The sequence below is a fragment of the Rhinolophus ferrumequinum genome, chromosome 22, assembly GCF_004115265.2.
Source record: "Rhinolophus ferrumequinum isolate MPI-CBG mRhiFer1 chromosome 22, mRhiFer1_v1.p, whole genome shotgun sequence".
In the NCBI taxonomy this organism is placed as follows: Eukaryota; Metazoa; Chordata; class Mammalia; order Chiroptera; family Rhinolophidae; genus Rhinolophus; species Rhinolophus ferrumequinum.
In genome coordinates this window covers 49,912,776-49,926,779 of record NC_046305.1, presented here as the reverse complement: position 1 = coordinate 49,926,779, position 14,004 = coordinate 49,912,776, and the positions used below count along the sequence as shown (strand labels likewise).

Sequence of the window (14,004 nt, the reverse complement as noted above, 5' to 3'; positions counted from 1 at the left end):
TAAAAAGCTTTCCTTCCTCTTATCTAACTGCTGAACCCAGAATTTTGTTTCCTTTTCTTCCTTCCCAATTGCATATTTAGTTATAATACAATCATAACAAGAAGAGAAGTTTCCCTGACTATTTCACTATCACTTCTAGTCACACACGTACTTCATTTTATAGATTGTATTTACGCTCAGAAGAGTTTCCATTCAACCAGGCAAACCTTTTTCATCTAAACTTTTCTAACTTGCGTGATGTGATCATTTGCACACAATATGCATAGAGGGGTAATTCAGGGTCAGGGGAAGGACAGAGGAGGAAGTAGAGGGAGTGGGATGGTGTGTGGGGGGACACTCCTTCCCCCAGCATGCCCAAAGGACCCTCCTCAGGAACTCCGGGCCTTCCGCATGGCTTGGACCCAAGAGTCCAAGCGGCTCTTTCAGGACCCATGGACTCCCGTCTGCCAGGAGTCAGAGACCATCTAAGGGGCTGGTTGTCTCTACACGTGGGCCCTAGTAAACTGAGTACCTGCAGTGCCACTTTCAGCAATGAATTCTTGCACGATTAAAGGCAGTCTTCTTTTGTAATATAATTCTCAGGAATTCAGGGCTGCAGAAATGTTGACTTCTTGCCTCCCCCTTAATTTACTTCCTTCATTTTATTTATTGGCTTACTTTGTATCAGTAGCGTAGTTAACAATCTGAGTGTTTGAAGGTGGTGACTGTCATTGCTTCAGTATCCATTTTACAATAAGGACTTCTGACCGGTTTGGATAAGGCCTTCCTCCTTTTCCTTTCATTTCCAAATTAGTTGAGTTAAAAGAAACCCCACTTATTTCTTTTAGTATGCTCATAGTGTTTCCTGGGTATCGATTCACTTGATCTACCTTGTGAAGGGGGGCAGAACTTGTTACCCCCAATTAACTGAGGGAACCTTGTCATATGGAACAGTTATGTGACATCTTGGGGTTCCCAGAGTCAGCAAGGGGCAGCCAACATTTCTGACTTGAACTTCATTGTTCTTGTGGGAAAATCTGATCCCCAGGTCATGCTGACATTCAGAAATATTTGTCTAATTCTGTGTTGGATGCTTCACCTGTGTGGCAAGTGACAAAGGCATGGTGAAAAGCAGATAGGCCTTTTTATAATGCCCCCAAATACTAGGCATGGGGATTACAGAGCCAGGCTCAAAACTGTCTAACTGAACTTTGACTGACTCTGTCCCTTCTGGTCACAGACCTCCCAATGAAGGTGTTATAACTGCTGTTGAGCTATTAGCCCTTTTCCTCTGAAGGGAGAGGCACTTTTGATGTCCTGTTGCCAATGCTTCTTTTTATTGCTAAGTCCACATGCCCTGTGAGGTTAGTTTAACAAGGGAAGGACCAGAAGTAGAATTTAAAGCTGTACCTAATGGAGCCCAGGGGGGTTCTAATCCTGAGTCAGTCATAATTTTTTGCCTCAAAACAGATACTGAGGGATCCAGCTGAATAGAGTAAGGGCCTCCACAGACACACAGCTGCCTGTGAATGGAACCTGGCACTAGTTGTGTGGCAGCTTAAGATGGGGCATGAAAGGACATTTTTCAGAGGACGAAAGTAAGTGCCAGTTGGTCTCCAGACATTTCTCAAGGTCAAGGAGCCTCAGGTTCCTACTAAACAGATGCGGTCAAGATTCTGTTTCGAGTCTTGTCTGCGGAAACTGATCCATTCCACACTGAAAAACGCTCACCACGTAACTGCAAGGCAGGTTGGGAGGGTCAGAAGGAAAGCACCCACCTGCCCTTCTTCCCAGTCTCCCTGCTGTTGGAGGAACCTCTCAGGGAAGGACACCACTTAGCAGGCTCCAGGTTTGGAAGCCAACTCATTAATCCTTATGATATCCCTGGAGGTAGGTTGGTGGCAAATGGCATCTCTAGTTTGTAGACAGAAAACTGAGGTACAGAGAGGTTAAGGGATGACAAAACACAGCAACTAAGTAGCAGAAAGAAAAAAAAAATCCTGGACCCTTGATGCCAACATCGGCTTCCTCTTTTGTTGGGAAGACTAAGGGAAAATGGCAATATCCCTGGGTAAGTAGAGGCATTGAAGTAGATGCTGCTTCATCCAAGGAAATACAGTCACACACACACTTGTGGCCCAGCAGAGACGAGGGGAGCAGCAGCCTTCACCTACACCTACACTTATACATCTAGTTCCAAACAGCACCAGCAGTTTCCACTTAAACAGAATGTAGGTTTCTTTTTCTTTTCTGGTTTGGATTAGGTCCTAGTTGAGACAGATGCTTTATTCTGGTAAGGATCACGCTATTCTCAGGCCCTGAGTTTATATCTTCTTAAAATTGCTCTTCAGGAGCAAAACTGTAGGAGCAATAGTGCAGCCATTGGGGTCAATGATGCACTGGCTGGTTCCCAGGCCTGGCATTTTGTTACCTCTCTCACCGTACAGAAGAAGGTCTGTGTGGCATAGCATTGGATGCAAGGGCAAGATTCAAGCAGCAGCCAGGAGGTCGCATGTCTGCAAGACAAATACGTACACCTCTTTCTAGTCAACTGTCCATTGTCTGATCCATTCCTTCATTGAAGTTTGGTCCCTTTGGATTAACCCAGGTAAGCTATATCTTAGGCTTTCTCTTTTAGAATGTAAATTTTCCTTGGAGTAATTATCAAACAATCAGACCTCGGTACGAATTTAATTTTTAGACCGCTCTGCTTTAGATCGGGGCACCAAAGAACGGGAACATGTCACGGAGAGGAATAGCTTCAGAAGAAGCTTTGCTCTAGAAAAGCATTTCTAGAATGCATATCTTCAAAGGAAGGTGGTAACCAGAGGGCCACACAGTGGATTTGGACACTTTGGGATGGTGCTGGGTGTGGGGGAGACAGAATGCAGGTAGCTTTTCTGGGTACCTCTTTTGGGTCCCCGATGGTCTCCTGTCTAGATCCCTGCCATGTCACCGTGGTTTCCATTCCCCTTACCTCCGCTTTGGCACTGTAGTCCATGAAGCATAACTGTGGTTTAATAAACCATCTTGGTGATCACTTTCTCCCTCTGCTCTGGGCTTTGATTGGCTCGAGGTAAAACGGCTCCCTGTGGGAATATGCACTTGTACCTGAGGATTTCCTCTGGCTGGACTCTGTGTTTGAGGAGTATTGGTTGTGGGGATGAAGAATAGGAGAACTTCGAGACCCTTCTTGTACCTTTTACTTCTACATACCTTCCAGGGAGGAAGCCTGGCCTGGGACTGGGCTTTGGGACCCTGGCTGTGGTTGTTTGAGCCCCCACTTTGTAAGAGGCTCCCCCTAGTGCCACTCTGTTGGCCCTTTCTATATATGTCTGGTGTCTGAGAGCTGACTCTCCTCAAGACAGGTCTGTGGGCAGGTATCCTCTGGCTGGAAGCTGGGCTTGTTCCCCCTTCCTAATAAAGGAGGTGTAGATTTTAGGCTGAGCACCGACGTTGGAAAAGGAGAGAAAAGAAAAAGGACTTTGTGTTTCAGGGAAGAAAACGGTGACCAGGCCTCAAACCCTTTTTAGTTCACAGGGAGAGGGCTTGGGGTCTTGATTTCTTTCTCTGATGGTGCCCGGAGCAGAATTCCCATCAACATAAGCTGTGTAATCCAGGGACTACAGTGACCCAAGGGAAAGGACAGTGAGAACTCTGGGTATCTCTGGTTTAAACTGAACACTCCAAAATGGTACAATGGAGTTCAGAAGCCACAGAAACAAGTTGAAGCCATAAACAGTATGAGCAATTCCATAGGAAAGCTGGGCTCGGTAGTATAAGCTGACCACAGGCTCGATTTGGCTTGCACACATTTTGTTTTCCCCATGTGATATATTCAAAATTTAATTGACAACATTAAAATGTTGGAAATTTCACGTGAAAGTTTGGATTTCTGGCTTCTCTCAAACAATCAGATGGCCAGGTAGACCTGCGTGGACCTGGGCAGCACCTGCCCTCTGCCCTCTGGGACTTTCACAGCCCAGCTCTCCATGGCTTTAGAACAGGCCACTTCACCACCTGAAATCACCTGCCTGTATCCTGTAGGCATTTGCATTTGGGACCCCTGATACATGGTCACATGGCATCTGCTAGGGAAAGGCTGGGGTGACAAAGTCTGGCTGAGTTAGTGAGCTTGAGACAAGACTAGTAAAAAGCGATCGGGCAATCACAACTCTGATCAGAAGGATTTCTCTGGAAAAAAGGAGATGAAAGCAGAGTCCTCCAGAGCCGTTAAGATAGAGGGGCAGGGCAGTCATATGAGACAGGGAACTTTGATGGGCCAATGGGTTTATCTCGGTAGCTCTTATGTACGAGAAAGACAGTTTCCTAGCTGTACCACACGCACTGTTCCATCATATGCTTGTCCAACCAGAGGTGGGTGTGAGGGAAGGCACATCAAAAGATGCCTTGGGAAGAAGACTCAAATCCTGTTGACATCTTCTTCTTTCATCTTGCCCTGTATGTCAGCTCTGCTGGTTTTTTTCTTTTCTTTTCTTGTTTCTTTCTTTGGTACCACTTCACACAGTGAGATCATCTGACCTGGCCCTACTGCTGGCTTTGCTCAGCCTGCTCAGGGGTCTGGTGTCATCCCCTGTCAGCTCTGGACACAGGGAAGGTGCTTTCTCAGCCGGCAACCCGTGGTTTGTCACCTCTTTCTCACTCTCCTTCCCCACTCCAGGGGTTTCCACTCTCTCCCCCTCCAGCACTGCCATGGTCTCCTGCCCTTCTTCCTGGCTCACTCTCTCTGCTTCCTGCCCTTTCTCCCCGACCTTGGGTCCTGCTCCCCGCTCCTCAGGCTGCTCCTCCCCCTCCACTTCCTGTGCTCCCACCTGAGCGTAGGAAGGCAGTGTCTCTTGGTAAGCCCGGGAGAGGTCCCCAAGGGGCCCTGTGCCCATCTTCTCCCCCAACTGACTGAAAGGCTTGGCAGGCAGTGGGCTGGTCTCCACCACGCCCACCTCAGTCAAAGGGAAATAGTGGGACACGATTTTCTCTTCTTCGAGGAGCTGGTAGCCCTTGGCTTTCTGGATGGAGGAGACAGCGACGGAGTGGAGGGACTTGTCGGGGATCCCCCCCAGCGGCTGCTCCGCGGGCCTCCTGAAGGCAGCCCGGATCGTCTTCAGGCCTAGGTGGCTCATCTCCAGCAGATTGAGGAAGAGGGACACAGAAGCCACAGACAACATGAACAGGATGAAGACGGTTTTCTCGGTGGGCCGGGACACGAAACAGTCCACCACGTTGGGACAGGGCCACCGGCTGCAGCGATAGAGGGGCAGGATCCGGAACCCGTACAGGAAGTAGTGGCCCACGATGAAGCCCACCTCGAAGAGGGTCTTGAAGACGATGTGGCAGATGTAGGTCCTCAGCAGGGTCCCCTCCAGCCGGAACTTCTTGGTGCCTTTGCTGCTGCTGCTGCTGCCCTTCTTGAGGCTGCCCTGGTCGGCGGGGAGCGGCAGCCTGTCGCCACGGTCACCTGCCACCAGCTGGCACAGCTCCTCGGCCTCGCGCTCCTTCCGCTTCTCCTCCACGCGCACGTGGTGCATGGCGTGGCCCACGTACACGAGCGACGGCGTGGACACGAAGATGATCTGCAGCACCCACAGACGGACGTGGGAGATGGGGAAGGCCTGGTCGTAGCAGACGTTCTCGCAGCCCGGCTGCTGCGTGTTGCACACGAAGTCGGACTGCTCGTCCCCCCACACGAATTCTGCGGCCGTGCCGAGGATGAGGATGCGGAAGATGAAAAGCACGGTGAGCCACACCCGGCCGATGACCGTGGAGTGCTCATTCACCTCCTCCAAGATGTTCCCCAGGAAACTCCAGTCGCCCATGTCTCACCTGCCTGGAGGAGGGAGAAGGCAGAAGCTGAGGGGCCACAGGGCAGCCCCAAGGCAGTGCCTCTTTGCGAACTCTTGGAATACCTGTCCTTTCTGAGTTGCTGGAACAGTCCACGTGTGAACAGCACCTACTGAGTGCCTCCTCTGGGCAGACTAGGATTAGGGGACAAAAGGGGCACAAAATTATCTGCTTCCATTAGCTTCCTCATCTGTAAATTGGGTTTAATGGCAATCCCTGTTCTTCACAAGTGATCTAAAAGGATAAGTAGGGCAATATGTGTATGATGCCCTGAACTCCACCCCAAATGAGGGTTGACTATTGACGATAAATAGAAACCCATGGTTCCATGGAGTTAAATCAAGACCACAAGCAGAACCAAGGTTCATGAAGCATAATGCTGGAAGAATACCTTATACCACCAGGGTTTGGCCCGGCCCCCCCCACCCCGAAATTCTTGCACATATGAAATTGTCTGTAGCTATCTTTATTTTTGACTATTTTAGATATATAATGATCATATGTTTGAAGGGAAGGTGAAGGAAACTGATACGTATTGACTATCAGTATCTACTTTGTGACAGACTTTTGACATTATTTCATTTCATCTGATCCTGCTAGACTGTCATCTTCAGGAAGATATGGACCATACCTTTTTTATTTACAGCCGTATAGTCAATGCCTGTCACAGGGCCCAGGAGAGCTCGATAAATGTTTGTTAATTAATTTGGTTCCAACACAGGAGACAACTGAGAGGTCACATGAATTATCTATGATCAGACAGCCAAGTAACAACAGTCTGTCTGCCTGACCTCAACGGCTGGGTCCGTCCCACCACACCACTGAGATACACTGCCTGCGATCAGAGCTACACAGTTCTCTGCCTCCCGTATTCTTAACTTACGTTTTCCCTTTTGTTGGCTGAAATCTGAAAACCCTTCTTAATAGCTTTACAAATGGAGAGCAGTATTTTAAAATTATTGTTATTACTCTTTTAAACCCAGGGAATGGAAAGAGAGTGCTTTGGGAAGGAATCATGTTATAGAGTGAGGAAGGTTCACTAGGACACTTTCAGAATGAAAAGGGTTTAGGGTCTATAACATGTGGTTATTTTCACAAAGCTAAAAATTGATCTGTGGAAAACACCAACAACCATTAAACATGATAGTATCTAATGCCCTAGCAATAGCGACGACTGATGGAGATGGAGTTGAACTGACAGGGGTGATATGTGCAAACTGGGTCATTTATCCTGGGCAAACCCATTGTGCAAGCTGGTAACCTGTGAAGGATTATGATCAAACTCCCCCCTCGGCCTAGGACAGATGTTCCTCCAGCTTGATCATCTTTAGAGTTGTGACATTGATTCATCACTGCGCTTAGACCAGAGCAAGAGTCCTTCTGAGAGACGCTGCTCTCGCTTACCTCCAGCCATGTCCCACACTATGGGATCAGACGCCCGTGGGGCCAAAGGAATATGCCCACTGCTTTTAATGACAGTGGTATTTGTTAAACACTTGAATGGGTGATGAAAAGGGGTGTCTTCAATTAGGTGTGATTTTCATCTTAAGGAGAGGATAAACAAAATGGCATCTTAAAGCTTCCTTCCAGCCTGTGGTTTGGAGCCTGGCCAGACAGTAAGTGCTTGCTTGCTGACATTGATTGAAAGCATGAGCAGTGCCCAACCTGTGCTCTCAGAGTACCCACAATGGCTATCTCCTTGTTGGAGAGCAGAGGGCTTTACTTCTCTTGGAGCCCCAGAAACTCCCAATTAGGTGGGGGCATCCGACAGCAGCTCCTTTCCTCCTGGGAAGGTGAGAGCAGCCGTGGCATCCCCAGGCATGACTCCAGCACTGGGAAGAGCTCCTTGTAGCAGTGGGGGATTGACAGTAACAGAAGGCCCTCTACTCAGAACCAGCGGTTCAGAATCCTGGTTGCATGCATCTACGAGTAGTTCTACTTCTGCTGCTAACACTCCTCCAAGTACAGTTAAATCTAGTGCTTGCCCTTTAAAGAGAGGCAGCCATTCCCACCTCCTTCTGGAAACAGGTGGGAAACGTCACAATCAGGTAAGCAGCCCAAGCATAAATCCTATTGGTGGCAGAGCCACCAATAGGTTGAACTGTTTGATAAGAAATTTGGTGGAAAATCCAAATTTCTTATCAAACAGTTCAATCTGACATTCATGTTGAAACAACAATTTATGTAATTTATTCCTATAAGGTCAAGTCTGGCTTTAACGTACTCTAAATCTAGTGTTGCTAATGACATTCCCACTGATATGTCAACTCAGTTTTGAAGTCTTACTCGTATTATACCCTGTTAGTCCTCTTGGATTTCTATGTGTATTTCACTCATGTACCCACACGAATGTGTGCAGTGAGCCTTGTTTTTCCTCTTTTGGATCAAAAGCTCTCAGATGGCAGGGATCATTTTGTCTTCATCTTCCATGAACCATCATGACACAGAACAAAGGCCGTCACAGAGTGGGAGCGCATAGACATCAGTAAATGGGACCAATAGTAATTGTCCGAAATCTGAAATTCTCAATCCCCCAGTGCACGTAATGCCGCTATTACTTAGAGTCTCGGGGAACTCCAGTCGTGTTTGCTGCAGGTAGCTGTGGGGAGATTGAGAACTTGCCAAGAAATGGTAACTACCGAAAAAGGATAATAAATTGATCCTAAACTTGCTGTTAGGAGACACTGTTTTATGTAATATCAAGTATATAAACTGGAAGGCCAATGCCTGTTGACACATGAGTGTCAGGACACATGTTTATGACACACAAAGTATGCTAGGATTGTTTGAGTGTGTGTGTGTTTTTTAATAGTTACAAAGTTTCTTGTAATAATGGAAGGAGAGAAACCATAACTTAGGACAAACTCTTCTCATTTTCCTGCTATTGAAACAGGCCGACTATACTGTCAGGGAGAGTATCCTTATATGTGTGAGTGGAAAGTGCCCTTGGTTCTTGGTGTCTAACAATAAAAATTATACTTAAAGGAAGTCAGATCAGAATAAATCTGAGCAAACTGTTCCACTGCAGCGGGGAGACCTCTAAGCTGAAGGAAGAAGAGTTTTCTTCCCGTCTTCAAAGAGGCAATTCTCTGTTTTCTTTTGCTTGTGAAAATTTAGCGAACAGATCTATTACAGATGGAAACTAAACTGCTGGAGTTCAAGCGTCCACCCCAGGCCATTCATCTGAACATCCCACCAGAGGGGCCCGGTTTTAGGGTGGCCCTTATCTATTGATAAATTATGTACTTTCACACACCTTATTTCAGTTCTCATAACATCCTGTGAACTAGGCCAGTGGTTCTCAGACTTGGATTTCACAGAGTGGTACAACAACAACAAAATAGGCTGACCACCAAAGGGCTGTCAAGTCCTTATTTTGCCAAGCAAGGACATAAAAACAAGAAAAGTATGAAATCACTAGCTATGATTACTACCTATTTCCAACATCATTTCATAAACGGGGAATCTTAATACAAAATCGGAAAGGACATAATTTCAGAATGAAAGCCAGGCCTTCAAATCAAACACATTTAACTTGGTGAAAAATTGATTACATTGTTTACTACATTATTGTCACTTTTTTCTTTTTGGTCACAGCCTGCTGAAAAATTCCTTTGGACCAGAACTGACATGTCCACAGATGGATGTTTGAGAACCGTTTGTCACCAGCCCCCATTACCAGACTGGGAGCCTAAGTCAGTGTCCCAGGACGGCTCAGCTGGTGAGGGCAGAGCCAGGATGTGGGCCCCGGTTGTCCAGCGACAAGCCCAGGGCTATTTCCAGTGAAATCATAGCCTTCTCCTGGCTTTGAAGAGGCAGAACAACGCATATGCATCCATGTCAACAAGCATCCCCAAAGGATTAGATGACCACTTGGTACTCTGGTGGGTAAGGGAGTGTAAATGTGCCTCCATTCATGTTTCTAGACCCCCACTTCAACCAGCAGCTCCCATAGAGAAACAACAGAACCTACTCCCAGGAGGAGTTTTACGGTCCTTAGCCAGATCCATTCCCATGCTCCGTGAAACGCTCCAACAATGAAAACGCTCAGCATGAGGCCTCCCGTCTACCCACAGCACTCAATAGTTATGACTATTACTCCCATTGCAGAGTTTGAGCGAAAAAGTGCAAAACTCTTCCATAAACATCAAACACTTAGTTTAGGTCTCTCTGGATTCCTGGAGGCGTGTTAATTCATTCTGAAAAATGAAAAGACCTTAAAAAGTCACGTTGTAGTTAGCATTTGGACATCTCTGTGCCTCCTCTCCCCCATTCCTACATTCCTTTCCCTTCTACATCTTTGCCAACTCTCCGGCCAATTCCAAGAGAGTTTTCAGAATTGAACTCTAAGTCCAGCTATCCCAACCCAAGACCGAACCTAAGGGGCAACATTTTTCCTTCTGAAGAAGCCCAGAAATGGCTCAAAGATTCGGCTGGGAAAGAAGCGGGGGTAGGGTCTGAACGGTAGGGGTTTGGGAAGGCTATAAACTAATAACAGCCAAGGAAAACTTGCCAGTAGGAGTCGGCTCCCCGGGAGAAATATGTGCTCTCTTTCTCTGTTGGCGCTCAACAGCGAAATGGCAACTTGGGCCTCTTTCCTTCGGTGCCTCTCTTCTCTACCCCGCCTCTACCGTGCTACACGACTGAGCAGAAATGACTGGATTGGCCCTGATGGGTAGGTTTTAGTGTCCAGCAATATTTTAAGCTCCCAGCCAGCCAGCTTTTCTGAAGGGAGGGATGTTTGGAAAACAATAGGAGAGAGAGAATGGGAGAGCTGTATTGGGCACTGAGGGGAGGAGGGAAAGTGGTTGTGGGAAAGCTTACATGGCACTTCTGCAGCCTCCAAAAGTTTCTTTTAGCAGCAGACAGGTCCTCTACAACAGGAAACCTCTGGCTTCTCTCCAGGGGCATGAGTCCAGGGGCATCTTCCCAATGTCTCATCATCAGCTTAGAGAATCGTAGGGACAGTAAGAGGTCACCTGCGTGCATCCTGCTGACCTACGTCGGACTGTGCCAAAGCCACCCCAGAAAGAGAGTGGTTGGTTTTCTCTCAAAGGATGATATTGCATCCTCCATTGGTGGTTTGTTCTTGTGTCTCATAACTTTCATCAGGGCACTGTCCCTTTTTGAAAAGGAGCCTTAAAACTCCAAAGCATCTGGCGCCGTTTGTCAAGGTAATAATATTTCCCCCTTGTTTCACTGATAATTACAAATACTGCTGAAAAGCTGCAGAATCGAGGGGATTATGCAGCGCCAGCTAACAGTTTCAGACTTTAGCACCTCCATCTGTGAAATGGGGGTATGATGTGTTTGCTTACGAAGAGGCTCTCAGATGAAATACCAGTGTGGTTTCATGAGGAATGATGCTCTCCACCTCCCGAGGCCCATTCCCTCCCCACTGTTTGGGGCTGACTACTGCAGTGGTATGGAAAAAAAAGATTGTTTTGACCACATTTCCCAAATTAGAAATTGGGACATTTTCTTCTACAAATCTAGTTGTGGATACAATGGAACAAAAATAGTTGAAAAGTGGGATTGTTTAAGGAAATCTGCAACAGTATGATTACTCAATGGAAGGCAACTTGGGGGGTAAACCAAAAAAATAAAAAAGTCTAAGCACTTGCCTCTCCCCCGTCACTCCACTCCCGTTTCCTGTCCTTTTTGGTGTCATGGGCATATTGCATTTCGATGCTGAAGGAGGATGGAACCAATGTTGTGTGAGTCTCAGACTTCCATTTTTATTAAAGTGTTCGGTAGCCCACAGCCTTATTTACTTTTGAAGTCTGATTTCTTTTGAACTGCCAAGTGTGACGGCACACACTGACCAGGACAATGCCCTCTATGGAATCCCTCAGTTAGAAACAGCTGGTTGAGGCTGTTCCCCAGTATCCATGAGGCAAGAAGTCAGAGGAGGGAGGGAAGAAACACACTCATTCTTTCGAGAACATTCAGTAAATGCCAATTCCCAAAGCGTGAGCTTTCCCCGAGACATTCCAGAACTTACAAAGCTTCTCTTGAGAATGAACTTGTCCCATCCAGGGCTTCCCAGTCCAACTTGGCTGATATGGTGGAGTGGCCCCATCACCTGACATCATTGTGTGAGAGATGCTAGTAGAATCTGGAGAAACAGGGACTATCAACAGAGCCCCAAACCAATGCGGCGACTGCCATTGGGAGAAGCCTGTTAGATTTGGGTGAATCTAGCTTTCTAATTTAGCACCTACTTACTTGGTTGATTTACTCTGCTGTCATTGAAAATGCTCTACTAATAATACCGAATTGATTGAATTATTTGTGTTGTCAGTTCTTCTGTTTGCAGCTGCAAAGTCCTTGAAAATAGAAGCACTCCATCCCATACCTCTGGAGGAACGTTTTGAAAGGGATGGGAGAAGGCTCTCATCTCAGCTGTCACTGAGAGATGCGTTGTCTACTCGTACCCTGCAGAAATCAGAGTCAGTTTCTCACGTCTTCTCGTGGCGGCCCTGTTGTTTCATTTGATGTAAAGAAATCTCTAGAACATGAGATTCACCACGTTCAAATACAAATTCCAATTTTGTATTCTGTAATCATATAGAATAGGTTATTAGATTAGTGACATTTTAGATAATCTAATGGTGGCATTCTTCTGCCAGGGTGAGTTTTAGAAACAGTGAAACAGTCACGTGTGCGAAGATTGTGGGATTTGCAGTCAGGAGACCTGGCTCTGGGTGTGGCTCTTTTGCTTCCTACTGGTAGGCAGCTTGCTCCGCCTCTCCCAGTCTCGGTTTTCCAATCTGTGAAATAGACATGATAATAACTGCCTTTCCTGTTTTGTGTAAAGGACTTTTGATAACGATGGTGGCTGCGTATCTCACCCATGCAACGCTGTGAATCCTTTTCATTTGTTGGTTATGTTTGTTGTAATCTCCTCCCCCCGGAGCATGGCTGTGTCCTGTGCCCCAGGGTCATAGGTTGGTTTGTTTCTAAGTGTGCCTCGACCAACGTCATACAGTCCCTGCTTTCCACAGGGAAGATGCCAGAACTGAGAATGATTAGAAGAGATCATTGGTTCCACCCCCTCATTTTATAGATGAGGAAACCAAGGCTCAGGATGGAAATGACACACTGAGGTCATGGCGCAGCTCTGAGGCCCAGCTGCCTCCATGTGCAGACTCACCTACACAGCAGGCTCTTTAGGGAAGACCAGGTAAGCCCTAGCTTGAGTGAAAGGGCAGGCGGATATATGGGGCCTGAGGGAACTGTCCTCAGTTGCTTCCTGTGGTGGCTGCCATTGGGAGAAGCAGAATTTCTCTCTCCCAGCTGCTGGGGTATGCAAGGATGAATAGGTCTCTGAGAAAGCCCGGACCAGGAGCTGTGGGTGAGTTGGGCCACTTCCCTGAGCATCTCAGGCCTGGCTCTGAACTCTGAGGGAGTGGGGGGAACAGTCCAGGGAGAAGGCTCTCAGCAGCAAGGAGGCCAGAGGGGCGGAAACAGAGCGGGCGAGACAAAACCGGTTGGGAAATGTCTTTTGAGTCTCTCCAGTTATGGTTCGTTTGCCCGCCTGTTTCTAAAACTCCAATAATACCCAAAAATGAGGTACTACCCAGCATCCAATGCGTAACTTTTCCTTTCCCATCCACCACAGACTTTTGCTAAGCAGTTGCTGTGTGCCTGGCACTGTGCTGGAGAACAGAGATGGCTGAGTCCTGGCACATGCAGCGTGCAAAGAGGTCTCACAGACATCTGCCCAAGGAGAGGGGACTCTGATCTCCCAGCTCCCAATCCCCTGAGCTGGCCTCAGGGCTGGGCCTCCATCTTGTAGGAAACTGAACTTGGAAGTGGTTCCTGCCAGACTTTGGACTGACAGCGTCTCAGCGTCACCACTAGCCAGCTGACTTGGCATAAGTGACTTTCCTTGTCTCCACCTCCGTTTTCTCTCGTGAAAAATGGGAACCAGGGTCTTCCTCAAAGAGTTGTAGTGATGAACTAAAACGCGGTGTGGAAAACTGAGTTCAGTACTTGGCATACGGTAAGCCCTTCTTGGAGGTTTGGATATTATTGGGGGGCGAGCCAGGGTTCTTTGCTTTGCCGGTATAGCGATAAATACCTGCTTTTTCTTGTTTGTGCCCCCTGGAGCGGACTAGGAGGTGAGGCATGGCCCTCTCTGTCCCTTCTCCCTGGCTGGCTTAT

The 14,004-nt window shown here is 47.4% G+C and overlaps 1 protein-coding gene and 1 long non-coding RNA gene across 3 annotated transcripts in view; one reads left to right on the top strand and one right to left on the bottom strand.

Annotated features, from left to right (window-relative positions):
- Positions 1-4,499: 4,499 nt before the first annotated feature.
- On the bottom strand, positions 4,500-5,810 carry GJA8 (gap junction protein alpha 8). The gene has a single exon (XM_033093798.1). It carries the CDS (start codon positions 5,808-5,810, stop codon positions 4,500-4,502), a length of 1,311 nt encoding a protein of 436 aa, XP_032949689.1.
- A 7,013-nt stretch (positions 5,811-12,823) lies between these two features.
- The window catches only part of LOC117015234 (uncharacterized), a 49,093-nt gene continuing 47,912 nt past the window's right edge, over positions 12,824-14,004 (top strand). For both annotated transcript variants that reach the window (XR_004421682.1, XR_004421681.1), the window contains exons 1-2: positions 12,824-13,021; positions 13,460-13,843. This is a non-coding gene — a long non-coding RNA (uncharacterized LOC117015234). The remainder of the gene's footprint in view (positions 13,022-13,459; positions 13,844-14,004) is intronic.